An 18424-nucleotide genomic window follows, 5' to 3' on the forward strand; every position below is an offset into this window, starting at 1 on the left:
ATGACCCGAGATGGCGCCTACATACCAATATTATAACTAAAAAATATATACTTGTTGTCAGGAATAAAAATTTTTATGGTACAGTGAATTATTTGCAGTGTGAACAATGTGATTTAGAAATAAAAGCTACACCATAAAAAAATAATGACAGCATCCCTTTACGGAAAGATTCCTTATCCAGAAATTATAGAACCCAAGAATCCTGCATAAAAGATCATGTAATTGTCAATCGATTTTACGTAACATAAAAATCCTGTGTGCCAACTCACCACTCCAATGCCCTCAAAGGCAAAAATTGCAGTGCCAAAGAAGAGAGCATAAGACCTCCAACTGGATACATAAGATAGATGTGTGGGGTCCGGGATATCCTAGAAGAAGTAAGCAATAGTGAGAGCAGGTCCTATAATTCTCTCATGACTACCTGCAAGATTTAATCTGAAGACTAATTTAGCTCAAAATCAATAAACAGACTTGATATCCGTTATATGCTCAAAATACACATACTGCTAATATGTTTAGAATGAAGTTATTTGTATATGCACGGCTAACTTTATACATGATTTTCATTTATGTTTTTTCATGTTATTCATTATTATGTGCAGGGTTGGACTAGGGGGCCCGGGGCCTGCTGTCCAGGGCCCACTCTGCCCCCCCGCTGCACGCGCATATGCACTATATTTTTCCGCATAAAAGTGAGGTCCTGGCAGGAAGAATCCAGTGAATCTGGGTGTGGATCTGGGCCAGCGAGGCCCACAAGAGCCAGGATAAGCAAACCGTTAAAATAAATAAATGTAAAATTGATGAGAGTGCTATTCTAAGCACCTCTGGAACTTGTCAGGAGAAAGAAAGAGGCCGTTCTGATGTTCTTCTGCTTAGGAAAGATTTGAGAAAGGTTTCTAATTGTTTTCCTAAGCAGAAGAACATCAGAGCAGCCTCTTTCTTTCTCCTGACAACTTCCTTGACTACTTGGTGGTCAGACTGGTCAGAAACTGATCAGCAGGTGGCGCTGTTGGAACAAAATTCATTCATATTAACAGCACATGTATCCCTTAAAGGAAAAAACATCAGTTAGTTAATCAGTTAATAGTGCTACTCCAGCACAATTCTGCACTGAAATCCATTTATCAAAAGAGCAAACAGATTTTTTTTATATTGAATTTTGAAATCTGACATGGGGCTAGACATATTGTCAATTTCCCAGCTGCCCCTGGTCATGTGACTTGTGCCTGTTTGCTCTTTTGAGAAATAGATTTCAGTGCAGAATTCTGCTGGAGCAGCACTATTAACTGATTCATTTTGAAAAAAATGTTTTTTCCCATGACAGTATCCCTTAATATCTTGGAATAAAAAGAAAATTAATAATGTATGTAAATCACAAAAGTGCTTAGCATAGCACTCTCATCAATTTACATTCACTTATTTTAAAGGTTTACTTATCCTTTAGGGCGGAGACACATGGTCAGATTCAGGGAGATTAGTCGCCCCGCGACAAATCGCCTCTTCTTCGGGGTGACTAATCTCCCTGAACTGCCTCCCTGCTGGCAAGAATGCAAATCGCAGGATGGCATTCGGAACGCTTAGTTTTCTGAAGTCGCCCAAAGTTCGGGCGACTTCGGAAAACAAAGCACTCAGAGTGCCATCCCGCCGGTGATTTACATTCTAGCTGGCGGGAAGGCAGAGGCAAAAGGTAGAGTCCTGCAGCGGGTCGGGTACCCGCAAAAAAAGCGGGTACCCTGTGGAATGAGGGGTGGATTTTCAGGTGCAGGTATACCCGTGGGTCTGCGAGTGGCGGGTCGAGTTGTGGGTCTGATCTAAATTTCTTATCTTAAGTAATATTGTCTATATTTTACAAAACTTGTTTCTGTCCACTTTTGATGATGTCACGTCCGGTTTGCAGCACCATCACTTCCTGTTTGATGGTGGTCTGCTGGTCACGGGTCGGGTTGCGGATAAGGCAGTTGCGGGTCGGGTAGTGGATCAAAGTGGGTAATTATGCGGATTGCAGTTTGGGTCGGGTCTTAGAAATTGGTTCCGCACAGGACTCTAGTTCGGGGCAACTAATCTCCCCGAATCTGACCGTGTGTCTCTGCCCTTCACCTAATTTAGACAACAGTTGTACCTGAAGATATTTATAACAGGCATGTCAACAAAAATGAAAAAGGAAGACTCTTCCCAAACTGTCTTACCCTGCCAATATACTGGTAGATCATGATAACACTGCCCAGCATGGAGATATTGGCCAGCAATGAGAAGATGGACAAGTAGCGCAGGTTGGTAATGAAGACCAGCAAGATGAGGAAAGGCAGGAACGAGAGAATGTATAACCTGGAATCCATACTTTCTACGAGTACCACGGTTTCATTGGAGCTGCAGTCATTAGTCGTGCCATTAGCTGCTTCTACCACCTTTAAAGACACAAAGAGAAATTATGGACCAAGGAAAGAGCCATGGTTGGAGAATAAAACATCTGAAGAGGTTCATACCAGATACACTGCAACAATTCAGTTAATGCTGCATATTATTCAAACAGAAACATGAGGCCACATAAAGGCCGAGTATTATAAAAATATAATGTAATTGCATGATCTGTGTTCATATAACGGAATACTAGAAACCTTATTGTGTGGAAAAGAACTTGATAGATTGCATTCACATGCATGAGTCAAACCCACAAGCTGTGCACACAATTAAATAAAGCTGAAAAGAGCAGCCAAATTAGTTGTATTTCTAGTAAACCTACAGAAAAAGCTATAATTAAAATGTGCTTGCACTTCCTTCATAAACTGGTGAATATAAAAGAGTTTAAAGGAGAACTAAACCCTTAATATGAATATGCCATATTTTAAATATCAAACTTACTGCACCAGCCTAAAGTGTCAGCTTGTCAATAGCAGCAATGATCCAGGACTTCAAACTTGTCACAGGGGGTCACCATCTTGGAAAGTGTCTGTGACACTCACATGCTCAGTGGGCTCTGATTGGCTGTTGAGAAGCTAAGCTTAGGGCTCGTCACTAATTATCCAGCAGAAAATGAGCTTCCCCTGTAATATAAGCTGATGCTACAGGTTTGCTGATTATTAAATTCTGATGCTAATTGCACTGGTTTCTGTGCTGCCATGTAGTAATTATTTATATTAATTACTAATCAGCCTTATATTGTGACATTTCTATTCTATGTGTACTGTATATTGTGAGTGGCTCCCTAAGCTCAGTAAGTGACAGCAGCACAGAGCATGTGCAGTGAATCAGCAGAAAAGAAGATGGGGAGCTACTGGGGCATCTTTGGAGACACAGATCTTTACTGCTAAAGGGCTGTGGTTGCCTTGGGCTGGTACAGAAACACAAAACATCATGTACAACATTTTTAGCTACTTCTTTAATTAAGCTTTAGTTCTCCTTTAACAAATGGAGAAAATGACTATAGTTGGTAAAATCAGAATATTGCATTAGCATGCATAGATTTTATTGTATTTATTTTCAGTCAATTAATACATATTTGTGAGATTCCCAGTATGTGACTTTTCCTTACCCATGATTCACTTCTACAAAGGAAAACATATATCAGTATACAGAAGTGCAAAATTAGTAGCGACTAGACTGGAGCCCGCTGAGATGAATTTGCATACCTGTTTGATATTGTCAGCCAGGAACACAAAGTAGACGCAACAAAATCCCAGTTGCGTGAGGATCAAGAAGAATCCAACAATCCTTCTGAAAGTATAAGAGAAAAATAAGGGTTTTCAAAACGCATCAGTTAATAGTGCTGCTCCAGCAGAATTGTGCACTGAAATCTGTTCAAATTTTTTTATATCTAATTTTGGAATCTGGCATGGGGCTAGACATATTGTCAGTTTCCCAGGTGCCCCCAGTCATGTGACTTGTGCTCTGATAAACTTCAGTCACTCTTTAAAGTCAGGGCAAACTCTCAGATTCGGGAAGATTAGTAACCCAGCGACAAATCTCCTCTTCTTGGGGTCCACTAATCTCCCCGAACTGCCTTCTGCCGGCTAGAATGTAAATCGCCAGGATGGCACTCAGAGCACTTTGTTTTCCGAAGTCGCCCGAAGTTTCCTCGATTTACATTCTAGCCAGCGGGAGGCAGTTCAGGGAGATTAGTCGACTAATCTCCCTGAATCTGAGTGTGTGTCCTGACCCTTACTGCTGCACTGCAAATTGGAGTGATATCACCTTTTCCCCCCAGCAGCCCATCAGCAGAACAATGGGAAGGTAACCAGATAGCAGCTCCCTAACACAAGATAACGGCTGCCTGGTAGATCTAAGAACAGCACTCAATAGTAAAAATCCAGGTCCCACTGCGACACATTCAGTTACATTGAGTAGGAGAAACAACAGCCTGTCAGAAAGCAGTTCCATCCTAAAGTGCTGGCTCTTTCTGAAAGCACATGACCAGGCAAAATAACCTGAGATGGCGCCTACACATCAATATTTAGGGATGCACCGAATCCACTATTTTGGATTCGGCCGAACCCACAAATTCTTCGCGAAAGATTCGTCCCAATACCGAACCCTAATTTGCATATGCATTTGCATATGCAAATTAGGAGTGGGAAGGGGAAAACAGTTTTTACTTCCTTGTTTTGTGACAAAAACGCAATTTCCCTCCCTGCCCCTAATTTACATATGCAAATTAGGATTTGGATTCCGTTCTGCCGGGTAGAAGAATTCGCCCGAATCCGAATCCTGCTGAAAAAGCCTGAATCCTGCCCGAATCCTGGATTCGGTGCATCCCTACCAATTACAAATAAAAAAAAAATACACTTGCTGGTTATATTGTAGAGTGAATTATTTGCAGTGTAAACAGTATAATTTAGAAATAAAAACTGCATCATAAAAAATCCCTTTAAGTTCTCTACTGTTGCTCTACTAAATAGTTGGGGACTAGAGCCATCTAGTGGTAGCTAAAAGACTGGTTACCATGTACTTGGAAGTTGAAGAGCATATTTACAAAATAAGTAAAATAAAATAATGTTTTTACCCACAGTTTAGCACTCTTTGCCAGAATTCCAGCATTGTGCCCAATAACAGAGGTGCAGAGATGTGTGCCATGTAGTTATCTGAGTGCAAGTTGTGCTTATCAAGCAAAAGGCTTTAGCTGGAGTACAGTTGGCTGGTTGATCTTGACTGTGAAGCATACATACTACGGGCAGATTTACTAAAGGGCGAAGTGGCCGTCGCTAGCGAAAATTAATCCGAAATCCAATCTGCTGGGACATCGCCAATTTACTAACAGGCCTAGAGGGCAAGTGAAAGAGACAGTCTCTATCGCAGTTTCGCGTCCTATCGCCAGCCAAAATTTCGCCCAGGCGAACAATCGTTACTCCGCAAAGTGCGAATATTACAGAACGTTACCTCTTTCACCAGAGTTTCCTTCACCACCTTAGACCTGGCGACCTGATAAGATGAAGCTACATCCTCCGCAATCTTATGTCAGTGACATCATATCCTGTATGCCGGAAACTCATCAAAGTTCTAAAAAACGCTGGCGTTTTTTCATATTTTAAAGCGAGATTGACTTGAAAAGTTCTAACTATTAAAAGCTTTTTGTGTTAATATTTATTTCCCAACCATTTGAGGGGCATGTCACATTTGTTTTAGGGTGGGCTCATGTCTAGGGCATTAGAGGATCTCTTTTGTTTTTATTTTGCTTCCTTGGACATGTGTAATAATAAGTGGCCACTTCAAGTATTTGCACCATCTCTAATAAAGACGTATATACGAACTATATGTACCCGCCCTATCCTAATTGAACTAAACGTAAGAATACTAACGAAGTTTCGCTAAGCAGAATTGAACGTTATAATATATGCTCGTGCTGACGAATTAACGCTAGCGAAACTTCGCCAGCGTTAGGCTACAGAGATTCGCATTTTAGTGAATTAGCATAGTGGAAGCGAATTTGCGCCTGAAGAAGTGCGGCGGAGACTTCACTGGCGAAAAAATTCTCCCTTAAGTAAATTTGCCAAATAAGAGTCTTGTGACAGAAAGGGGAAAGTTATTCTACTGGTCAGGACTGCACACCTTCAATCCCCATGGTCCTTTTGGGGATAAAAATCAATATACAAAAAAATAGATTACGAAACCAATATATTAAAAATACGATTTATTGCTTTTATGATCTCTAAAACACTCCTTGGTCCGGACTTCTATTTTTGTACGCTTTTAATTCAAACAACGAATAAATCGTGAAAATTTGTAAGCGGCTGGTGTTCCGTGATCCGCTAGTTTGTGAAATCGGTGAAGCAGCGGAAGATCGTGAAAAGAAATCGGAGTTTGGAGCGCACGCACTAAAACAGACGGTGCGCCATCTTGGATCCTCGTGAAAAGGACAGCTGCAGAGAAGCGAATTTGTGAAACTGGCTTGAGGCTGCTGAGAGTTCAAACCCGGCTCTGCACTTGAGAACTTTGAATCTGGCGAGACCATTCCAACTTCTTTTTGGGGGGCTGTTACAGCTGGCAAGGAGGAGGAGGGAGTGGGGGACGCCCCAGTACATCTATTTGAAAATATCTGCTCCCTATATCTAGCTACTCATTGATAAGCCTGTTAAAGTAAAGCACTCTGCATACTTCATTGCTTCACCATATTGGGAGAATCTTAATTGGAATAACTTACTACAACTACTACAACTCACAACCTTTTTCTTGTCCTTTAAATTACAAGCATACACCACAACCAAGGAACAGTAATTTGAATTTCCTTACTGGAAAAGGGATTACCCACCTGGATTTCATATATTATTGGTTTTATGTACATTTATTCTTAAATTATTCATGGTGTCTCCCGGCCGACCAGTGTTTTAGAGATTATATAAACAATAAATCGTATTTTTAATATATTGGTTTCGCAATCCACCTTCTATCTGGTTTTTCTTTAGTAAATTTGCCCCTACATGTAGTAGATGTCATAGCGACATTCCATATCTGTACAGGTGACAATGGGACCACAGTTTAGTCAATATTTTCATCTCCCTTACTATAAGGGGCACATTTACTAAGCTCGAGTGAAGGATTCGAATGAAAAAAAATTCAAATTTCGAAGTAATTTTTTTGGGTACTTCGACCATCGAATAGGCTACTACGACCTTCAAGTCGAAGTAAAAATCGTTCGACTATTCGAGAGTCGAAGTTCTGTCTCTTTAAAAAATACTTCGACTACCTACTTCGCCAGTTTAAACCTACCGAGGTTCAATGTTAGCCTATGGGGACCTTCCCCAGCACTTTTCTAAGTTTTTGATGATCGAATAAAAATCCTTCGATCGATGGATTAAAATCGTTCGAATCGAAGGATTTTATCGTTCGACTTTTATTCGATTGTTCGATCGAAGTATTTGCGCTAATATCCTTCGAATTCGATAATCGGATTTTACTTCGAGGGTCGAATTCGAGGGTTTATTAACCCTCGAAATTCGACCCTTGATAAATCTGCCCCATAATGTATAGAATTCGGATGCAATTTCTTCTGGGATGGAGCTGGGAGAGCGGGTGCTACAGAACTGTACTTCTCCGTGGGCTGTCATTTGCTACCGCCTGATTAAATACAGTCTTGTCTCACAGACAATGACTTCATTCACTTGCCCTTAGCAAAAAGGCCAATTAGATCAGAGTCGTTTGTTTGTAGCCAATTCCTCTGTACTCAGCAAGATATTGACAAGCTTTGATCAGACTGGACACCTGCCCTGTTATTATTTCCAGTGCAAGGGCTTTGAACAAGGGATTATTGAGTGAGTTCTCATGGCAAATGACTTTGGTTTCTTTGATATGAACCACAGATAAATCAAGTATTTGCACAGTTAACCTGTTCATACAACAGTATCTGCAAGGCCTTTCAGAAACCAGTAGTAGCAGGTAGGGTTATACATTATACCACCACTGAATGGCACATTTAATTATACAACAAATATACACTGCTCTTAGCCCCATCAAACAGTTCATCTTTTCAAATGATTTTGGACATATAGATAGAGTTGTGTTCAGAATAATAGCAGTCACACACAGGGCCGCCACTAGAAATCACGGGGCCCCGTATAACAACATTTTCAGCCCACCCGGCCAGGCGCCCTAGGCAACCTGGCCGGCCACGGCGCCGGCTGATAGCGCGTTCGATTGTGCATGCGTGAAACTGCACGCAAGTGCACATGCGCGAAACTGCGCTCGGGCACGCATGCGCAGAAGCGCATTTACTCACAGGAATTCCAGCAGTGGCTGGGGAGAGACTGAAACTGTGCTCGGGCACACATGCGCAGAGGCGCATTTACGCACACAAATTACAGCAGCGGCCAGGGAGAGATGGGACCGGACATGGGGTAGGGGACAGAGCGGGTACGTGCCTGGCGCCCCCCCAGCTTTGCGCCCTAGGCACGTGCCTACTCTGCCTACCCCTAGTTCCGGCCCTGCACCTGGCCCCCAAGCCCCACCCCAGATCCCGCCCACTCCACATCACAGTTAAAAGACCATACAGACATCAACGCTAAAAAAGGTAACCCCCCTACAGACACAAGTTATAAAAAGCTATTGGGGACCAGGGCTATAAGCTAAAAAAAAAAAAAAAAAAAAAAAACTTTGGCGCCAGAGCCCTCCGTAAAAGTTTTACATTGGTGGCCAGGGGATTGAAAAGAATAAAAAAAACACATTGGTGTTCAGAGGAATTGAACTCGTGGCTTCAGGACTTCAACTCCACCTCCTTTTGTGGCTCTTGGTGTTTTTGAAACTTCAGGACTTCAATTTCGGCTGTTTTCGTGACTTCGGGTGTTTTCGCTGCATCGGGACTTATGCTGTTTTCGTGGCTTCGGGTCTTTTCGCTGCTTCAGGACTTCGGCTTCAGCTGTTTTCATGGCTTTGGGTCTTTTCGCCACTTCGGAATTTCGGCTGTTTTCGTGGCTTCGGGTCTTTTTTTTTCCTTCGGGGCGACTAATCTCCCCAAACTGCCTCCTGCTGGCTAGAATCAAAATCACCGGCGAATGTATATATAGCCTAATGAAATTGCTCCTGCACTGTGCTCACGATTATAGGCATAGCCTGTTTCTCTCGGCACATGGTAGATGTATATTATTTCACCAGCATGCTAGAGTCCTGCGCGGAACCAATTTGTTAAACCCGAACCTGACCCGTGACCCACATACTTGGACCCACTACCCAACCCAGTGCCCACAAGCACCTTATCCGCAACCTGATCCGCGACCCTCTGACCATCAAGAAACAGGAAGTTCTGTCATTGTAAACCTGAAGTGACATCATTAGAAGTAGTCGAGTTCAGAAAAAAAAGGAGTAAAACACACTATTGAGAAGACCTGTGACCCCGGAGAACCGCCGACCCGCGACTATACCTGCTCCCGAAACTTCTACCTGCAATCCGCATGGTACTGCAGGTTTTTGCGGATAACCAGCAGGTACCTGACCCGCTGCAGGACTCTACAGCATGCTCAGTTGCAAGAAAGCAGGGCATGTTGCTAATATATACAGTTCTGAAAATCAAAGCTTGATGTGCTTTTCTGTACATGTAAGATTTATATATGGGTGCAAACATTACTTAGAAAAAGCATTCACTGATGGCGGATTGGAAACACATCCAACCACTCGGCAATTGTAACAGATTATTATAGGGAACGAACGAGAACGGAAAATGAATGAAATGAGAAGGAAAGTTCATCTGTAAGGAGGCAAAGCAACAACAATTCAGAATGTGTTTTGTGCTTTTTTTACCTCCCCCAAACAGAATGTCTCTGCAGCCACTGGCTGGGGCAGCCCTGCATACCGTACATCACAGCATCTCCATAGTCCACAAAGGGTCGTTGGTCCCTACAGAATGAAATAAAAAAAATAATGAGTTTTATTTTTACTCTTTATACCCCTATAATTTAATTGGCCCGTGGCACTTTGCAATAATTCCCATGAGTTTTCTGCACTGTGGATTGTGTAAACCTGCTGGGTGAGGACCAAATCAATGCACTGATGTGCTCCTTTCCCACTAGATTTTCAAGCCTGTCCAATGGATATCTGCCTGAGTTTTAGCTAGATATAGTTTGGCCAAGTATTTGGCTTATGCCTCTATGATGTGGGGTGCCAAACCTAGAAATTACTAGGAAGTATCTAAAAGGCAGTCTGTTTTGCAATGCTTGAATTCACTCATAGCCGATTACAACTTTACGTGAATAAACAATATTAAAGGGATTCTGTCATCGGAAAACATTTCAAAACACATCAGTTAATAGTGCTACTACAGCAGAATTCTGCACTGAAATCCATTTCTCAAAAGAGCAAACAGATTTTTTTATATTCAATTTTGAAATCGGTCATGGGGCTAGACATATTGTCAATTTCCCAGCTGCCCCTGGTCATGTGACTTGTGCCTGCACTTTAGGAGAGAAATGCTTTCTGGCAGGCTGCTGTTTTTCTTCTCAATGTAACTGAATGTGTCTCAGTGGGACATGGGTTTTTACTATTGAGTGTTGTTCTTAGATCTACCAGGCAGCTGTTATCTTGTGTTAGGGAGCTGTTTTCTGGTTACCTTCCCATTGTTCTTCTGTTTGGCTCCTGGGGGGGAAAAGGGAGCGGGGTAATATCACTCCAACTTGCAGTACAGCAGTAAAGAGTGATTGAAGTTTATCAGAGCACAAGTCACATGACTTGGGGCAGCTGGGAAATTGACAATATGTCTAGCCCCATGTCAGATTTCAAAATTAAATATAAAAAAATCTGTTTGCTCTTTTGAGAAATGGATTTCAGTGCAAAATTCTGCTGGATCAGCACTATTAACTGATTCATTTTGAAAAAAATGTTTTTTCCCATGACAGTATCCCTTTAAGCAAACACGTGGTGATTCTAAGAAGTAATCTGACACCCTTTAGTAAGTTTTGGGAAGGTGTGGAACTACAACAATCAACATCCACTACACTTAGAATCCCTATTTGCTGCATTCTTGTCTCCCCGAGCTTTCTAGCGCTGACTCATACAGATCTTAAGGGTCTGGCCACACAGGCAGATTCGGGGAAAATAGTCGCCAGGCGACAAATCTACTCTTCTTCGTGGCAACTTATCTCCCCGATCTGCCAGTCTAAAATCACCTGGGGGCAGGCACTAGGAGTGCTTAGTTTTCCAAAGTTTCCTCGTGAGGCAATTACGGGCGACTTCGGAAACGAATGCCTGCCCCCAGGCGATTTTCATTTTAACCGGCGGAAGGCAGATCAGGGAGATTAGTTGACATGAAGAAGAGGAGATTTGTCGCCCCGAATCTGCCCGTGTGGCCAGACCCTAATATTGTGAATTTCCCCCTGAGGAGAAACGGGAAGTACCGAGTCAGAACCAAAGGGGAACCCCGGGAACTGCGGTTACACTATTACCTATTTATGTGAATTAAACTGACAAGTCACTGTTACCTGGTTCCTCAAGGCTATTAGATGTGCCTCTCGCCTGGTTTGCAAGGTTCTATTTCAAAATGTGCAGATTTATGTATTTTACTTGCGGTGATGCAAACAGTTCATCCCTGTTACTATTAGTGACAGGAGCAGTTATGTGGGCTGTATATCATGAGGGCAGACCTTACCTTTGGCAAAGGTGATGGGCACATTTAACCAGCAGGTCCATGCAGTGAACAGCAATGATTCCCATAAAAACCAGACTCAAGGGGCCCAGCTACAAAAAGAAGACAAGAAAAGATCAATTGAGCGTTGTTGTCGGAGATACTACTCATATTATTAGGGTTCGATAAAAGGTAATTTATCAAATTCAGTTCAGGTCACTATAGGTAATATTCATTCGGTGTATATTGAAACGTTGACTTGAAAGGATAAGTAAACTTTTAAAATAAGTGAAGTAAAATTGATGAGAGTGCTATTCTAAGCTCTTTTGTCATTTACATTCATTATTTATTTTATTTTTATTCCAAGATATTAAGGGATACATGTGTTGTTAATATGAATGAATTTTGTTCCAACAGCGCCACCTGCTGGTCAGTTTCTGATCAGTCTGACCACCAAGTTGTCAAGGAAAAGAAAGAGGCTGCTCTGATGTTCTTCTGCTTAGGAAAAGAATAAGAAACCTTTCTCACATCTTTCCTAAGCAGAAGAACATCAGAGCAGCCTCTTTCTTTCTCCTGACAACTTCCTTGACTACTTGGTGGTCAGACTGGTCAGAAACTGATCAGCAGGTGGCGCTGTTGGAACAAAATTCATTCATATTAACAGCACATGTATCCCTTAATATTTTGGAATAAAGAGAAAATAAATAATGACAAAAATGCTTAGATTAACACTCTAATCAATTTTACATTCACCTATTTTAAAGGTTTACTTATCCTTTAAAAGAATACGTTCAGTTTAGAAACAATAGTCAGATTTGCCCTGGATCTGCAAATTGCTGCTTGCTACGGATTTAATGAAGGACCTAGTAGCAGTAGAGTGCCATGGCAAAGGGCTTATTCAAAGGGTAACTATCACCAACATGAAAATGTAATATGTTTCAGCACACTGAAATAAAAAAAAAACTTTCTAAATACAATCAATTAAAAATTCGGTCGTTTCTGAAATAATCAAGTTTATCTTCGCTATTCCTCTCTCAGCATCTGTTTCTCTTCATTCTGTCTTCATGCAGCAGTTGGGTGTCAGATAATCATTGACAGTTAGATCCAATAATTCTTATGCCTTGAAGATTCCTACTCCACTGCCACTATTCACTTTTTAGTGAAAGAAAGACAATTTACAGACACTTGAATTTGCATTTCATTTTTTTAAAGCTCATTATAACTCTTCCCCATGTGTCAGATCAAGTCTAATATAAGGGCTGATTATTAAATTCTGATAAAAATTGCACTGGTTTCTGTGCTGCCATGTAGTAATTATCTGTATTAATGACTAATCAGCCTTATACTGTGACATTTCTATTCTATGTGTACTGTATATTATGAGTGGCTCCCTAAGCTCAGTAAGTGACAGCAGCACAGAGCATGTGCAGTGAATCAGCAGAAAAGAAGATGGGGAGCTACTGGGGCATCTTTGGAGACACAGATCTTTACTGCTAAAGGGCTGTGGTTGCCTTGGGCTGGTACAGAAGCACAAACATAATGTACAACATTTCTAACTACTTCTTTAGTTAGGCTTTAGTTCTCCTTTAAGGTATGAAGATCCAAATTACAGAAAGCCCAGGTCCCCAGCATTCTCGATAACAGGTCCCATAGCTATATAGCCAAAATCAATATTCCTAAAGTCCCTGCTGAGCATCCCTTCATCGTATGTCTATCCAGATATCTGCACGTGCATGAAGAGTAACATTCCTACCACAATCCCAGCGTTCTTCACTGCCAGAGGAAGACTCAGCAGTCCTGTTCCAATGTTTCCTTTCAACAAATGGATTAATGTCTGATACCACCTGCAATGTAGGGAGACAAGAGCCATGATGAAGCAAACTTTATATATATATATATATATATATATATATATATATATATATATATATATATATATATATATATATATATATATATATATATATATATATATATATATATATATATATAGTCATCCATGATAGGTATCAGCAGTAAACATTCAGCGATAAGATTCCAATAGTAATGTATGTGACTTACGTGGTGCTGCTGTTGTCTTCTCCCAGCCTCTCATATTGCCGTGGCCGTGGCACATAGTTACCAATGGCTCCTGGAGAGATTTCCTCAATGGGACTGGCCTCTGTGGAGCTGTAGTCATTGTACTGCTCAGATGTCAGCCTGGAGGTATCCATAGCTTCTGGGGGATTCAGTCCTATTGATGAGAAGGTATACAATGATAGGTTGGCAAGTGCTGGTATGTATCATATTTAACAGTATTAAAGGAGAAGGAAAGCTACTGAAGCAGTTTGTTGCCAATAGATTAGCCACAATAGTGCAAGCGATAACACTATATTTATTCTGCAGAATGACTTACCATACCCGAGTAAACAGCTCTAGAAGCTCTCTGTTTGTTTAGGATAGCAGCTGCCATATTAGTTTGTGTGATATCACTTCCTACCTGAGTCTCTCCCTACTCACTCATAGCTCTGGGCTCAGATTACAGCAGGGAGGGAGAGAGGAGCAAACTGAGCATGCTCAAGCCCTAGCCCTGGAGGTTTAAGCTGAAAACAGGAAGTCTGATACAGAAGCCCATGAGTACACAATAGAAGGAAATAAATATGGTGTTTCTTTTGACAGAGGACTCAGAGCAGTATTACTTTGAGGGTTTACTGGTGTATTTATATAGACATTTCAGATAAAACTTACTTCGTTTTAGCAGTAACAGTATTAACAGTATTGCACGAGTATTATATCCCTACCGGCGTTATTAATCCTTCTGCATAAATCCATAACATGCTGAAGAGGACCCAAGAGCAGACAAGAGAGCTAGAAACCTTGGAGTGGGGTTTAAGAGCTGGAGATAAGGAGCTGCTGCATCTGCTGATTTAGGTTTTTGAGGGTGGAACTGTACCCCAGTACTGTCTTCTATATCCTCTAAGGCTTGGGGGGCTCTATTGAAGGCTTTCTGGTCAGATGTGGCCCTTCAAAGGGTTTTTATGACTCAAAGGGGGTATACTAAATGTACTAAACTAATCTCCCCGAATCTGAGCGTGTGTCTCTGCCATTGCTATGTTATAAAACGGCCAATTCTAAGCAACTTTCCAATTGGTCTTCATTATTTCTTCATTTTTTTCCTTCCAGCTTTCAAATGAGGGTCACTGACCCCATCTAAGAAACAAATGCTCTGTAAGGCTACAAACGTATTGTTATTGCTACGTTTTATTCCTCCTTTTTCTATTCAGGCCTCTCCTATTCATATTCCAGTCTTTATGCAAAACAATGCATGGTTGCTAGGGGAATTTGGACTCTAGCAACCAAATGACCGACAAACTGGAGAGCTGCTAAAGCTGCTAAGCTAAATCGCTTAGTAATAAAAAAACAACTGCAAATTGTCTCAGAATATCACTCTCTACATCATACTAACAGTTCATTAAATATGAACAACCCCTTTAAGTGGGTTTCCTTTTTTAAACCTAGCAGTAAACAGATAATGAAGTCCCCACACTGTTTTTGGGTAAGTCCACACTGGGCGTTTTGGGGAGATTTGGTCGTCTGGCAACTAATCGCCTCGTCTTTGCGGCGACCAATCTCCCCAAACGCCCTTCCCTGACTCTGCGCCGCCTTAAAAGGAAAAACGCCGGCGCTAATCACACGCAGGGGTTCGTTTTCCGAAGTTGCCTCACGAGGAAATTTCGGGTGACTTTGGAAAATGAATCGGCGGGTGTGATTAGCGCCGGAGTTTTTTTCATTTTAGCCGGCGCAGAGTGAGGGAAGGTGTAATGTAAAAGCATTGGGCAAATACTTTATGGCAAAGTTATAAGTAGCTTTCAAAGGCAATATTATGATAGAAGTAAAAAAAGATTTTAATTTCTGGTGTCAGTATCTCTTTAAGTGCACCTAAAAAACACCACGTATTTGTAAGCACTATACATGACACATCAAAATCTGCATGGAGGGGTAAGTAAAGACTTAAGGGGCATTGGCCAGGGATCAGAGGCGGGGCCAGTGACGTAAAGGCACATGTCTGTGCTGCGAAAGGACGTATCTGGACGCGAGGGGCGTGTCTGTGACACAAAGGGGCAGGTCTATGACATGGCAGCCTTTGATTAGCCACAGGGCACAGGAAGCAGATAACTGGCTTGCCTGGTTTTCAGACTTCTGACCGGACAACAGGTATAAAAACCTGACTAAAACCTGACTGTCCTGTTTCGAAACCGGACAGGTGGCAACCTTAGGGGTAGGGGTTTTTTAACTGTAGGGTTTGTTTCTCCTTTAAAAACCGAACACATATGGAATCCACAGCCTTCCATTAGCCATTCATTCAGATGCAGGGCTGCACATAAATCAGTTCAGTCTGCAGCATGCATCTAAATGAATGGCTAACATGATATATTTACGCCCCAGACTGCAGCATTATATTAAAGTAATAAACTGTTAGCAGCCACTTACCATCAGAACCAGGCTCCTTCCTTCTCAGCCCCGGCTCCTTCTCTCCATATTCTCTAGTAGTCACAGGTCACGTGATCCACCCACATCACATGACACACGTGAGCCTCTGCGGCTGACAGTCTCCATGGGAACTGGAACTCACCGGCCAGCACACTTTGTTTTTTTTACTATTTTGCAGCTAACACAGCATCCTTTGATCATGGAAAGAGAACGTCTGCTCAGTTTCTGGGCTGAAACGAGAGCTGTGTTTGCCCTTTCATTCTTTCACAGGAAGTGGTCATAACTGTGAGTGACAAGTAGAACTGTGCAATAGCAGTCTAAGTCCCGCCCCTAGGTCCCTGTGTTTCCCAGCCTGACTAAAATGTGTCACAGTGTGTTCCTGCTTGTGATGTTCAGTGGAGCTGCTGCTTGTCCCTGAATTTTACATTTTTATCTGCATAAAAGTCTTCTGTGTAAAGCTGGCCATAGACGAAAGATCTGATAGTTTGAATCATCGTACGATCGGACTTTCCCATCTCCGGACCTGTCACTAACCATTCTGATCAAATAAAGTAGTAAAAGAACAGATCAGTTATGTTCGACCAAAGTTAGTGACAGTCTCCCTCTGAAAATCGTACGATCGGCAATACACGTAGAGATATTACCTACTGCCGACAGAAATCTTTTAACCTGTCTGATTGACCAAACGACCGATCTCCGCCGTACGAAAAATGTCGGTCCGAAAACCAAATCAGATCTTTGCAGCCAGCTTAAGGGTCAGGCCACACTGGGCGTTTTGGGGAGATTCGGTCGCTAATCACACTCACACATTCATTTTCCGAAGTCGGCCAAAGTAGTGTGATTAGCGCCGGCGTTTTTTTTTCATTTTAGCCGGCGCAGAGTGAAGGAAGGCGTTTGGGGACGCCGCAAAAACTATGCGATTAGTTGCCAGGCGACTAAATCTCCCCAAAACGCCCGGTGTGGCCTGACCCTAAGGATAACACTCCCAGTAGTTATGCTCCCTGACCTGGGGTCTCAAAAGCAGATAAGCTTCAATGACATAAATATTGTGAAGCAGCTCTGCAGGGTGGGGAGGAATGGGTCACCGACTCTCTAAAATGTTCTAAATTAATATATTTTGTTGATACATTTCTTATCTTTGACCTTTCAGGCAGGTTTGCCAGATTTACATTTCAAAACCAGCCAAAGACTTACAAAAAACACTAGCCAAAAGCCAGGGTCAGGGCAGGCACACAGGCAGATTCGGGGAGATTAGTCACCCGACAACAAATCTCCTCTTCTTCGGGGTGACTAATATCCCCAAACTGCCTACCAACTGGCTAAAATGTAAATCGCCGGCGGGATGGCACTCGGATCAATCCGTTTTCCGAAGTCACCCAAAGTTTGCTTGTGAGGCTACTTCGGAAAACGAATCGATCCGAGTGCCATCCCACCAGTGACTTACATTTTAGCTGGCCGGAAGGCAGGGGCAGCAGTTCAGGGAGAATAACTGCCCCAGAGAAGAGGAGATTTGTCGCTGGGCAATTAATCTCCCCAAATCTGCCTGTGTACCCTGATCCTTAGGGCAGAGACACACGCTTATATTTCTGGAGATCAATCGCCCAGCGACATATCGTTTCTTCTTTAGGCAACTAATCTCCCCGAATAGCCTTCCCGCCGACTAAAATCTAAATGGCCGGCGGGATGGCACTCAGAATTCTTTGGCTTTCCGAAGTCGCCTGAAGTTTCCTCGTGAGGAAAATGAAGCCAGTGGGAAGGCAGTTCGGGGAGATTAGTCACCCGAAGGAGAAGCGATTTGTCACTGGACGACTAATCTCCCAAAATACCAGCGTGTGTCTCTGCCCTTAGGGGCGAATAATCTCCCCGAAATGCCTTAGGGTAGTGGCACACGTGCAGATTCCGGGGAGATTAGTCGCCATGTGAAAAATCTCTTCTTCGTGCGAATAATCTCCCCAAAATGCCTTCTCGCCGGTAAGAATGTGAATCGCCAGTGGGATGGCACTCCGATCGCTTAGTTTTTGCCTCATGAGGAAACTTCGGGCTATTCGGAAAACCGAATTGATCCCTATCCGATCCCGCCAGTGATTCACATTCTTGCCGACAGGAAGGCATTCCGGTGAGATTAGTCGCCCAAAGAAGAGGAGATTTGTCGCTGGGCGACTAATCTCCCTGGAATCCGCACATGTGCCACCACCCTTAAAAGTAACCCAAAAATAACCCAAATTGTACACTGAACAATCAATATGACAACAGCATATAGAAGCAGCTCACTATAATTCTATTTGTATAAATGGCATAACTATCAGGGGTGCAGGGAGTGCAATTGCACTCAGCCCCGAACTCCCCTCAGGGTCCTCCGGACACTTGTGCCGAATTTGGTGGAATCGATCCGAGTGCTATCCCGCCAGCGATATACATTTT

General features: G+C 42.5%; 1 protein-coding gene across 2 annotated transcripts in view; it reads right to left on the bottom strand.

Moving 5' to 3' along the window:
* slc36a1.S (solute carrier family 36 (proton/amino acid symporter), member 1 S homeolog) overlaps positions 1-16275 on the bottom strand; it is a 46056-nt gene extending 29781 nt beyond the window's left edge. Inside the window, exons 1-8 of one of the 2 annotated variants that reach the window (XM_018254860.2) lie at positions 16004-16275; positions 13595-13766; positions 13287-13377; positions 11558-11646; positions 9718-9813; positions 3627-3711; positions 2187-2405; positions 270-368 (exon numbers count right to left, since the gene is read on the bottom strand). In XM_018254860.2, the coding sequence (XP_018110349.1) occupies positions 270-368; positions 2187-2405; positions 3627-3711; positions 9718-9813; positions 11558-11646; positions 13287-13377; positions 13595-13746 (831 nt within the window). In that variant the 5' untranslated portion in view covers positions 13747-13766; positions 16004-16275. Of the gene's footprint in view, positions 1-269; positions 369-2186; positions 2406-3626; positions 3712-9717; positions 9814-11557; positions 11647-13286; positions 13378-13594; positions 13770-16003 lie in introns of both variants that reach the window. The other variant, XM_018254861.2, reaches the window with a different exon arrangement.
* Positions 16276-18424: the final 2149 nt, after the last annotated feature.

Source organism: Xenopus laevis, chromosome 3S (genome assembly GCF_017654675.1).
Source record: "Xenopus laevis strain J_2021 chromosome 3S, Xenopus_laevis_v10.1, whole genome shotgun sequence".
NCBI lineage: Eukaryota > Metazoa > Chordata > Amphibia > Anura > Pipidae > Xenopus > Xenopus laevis.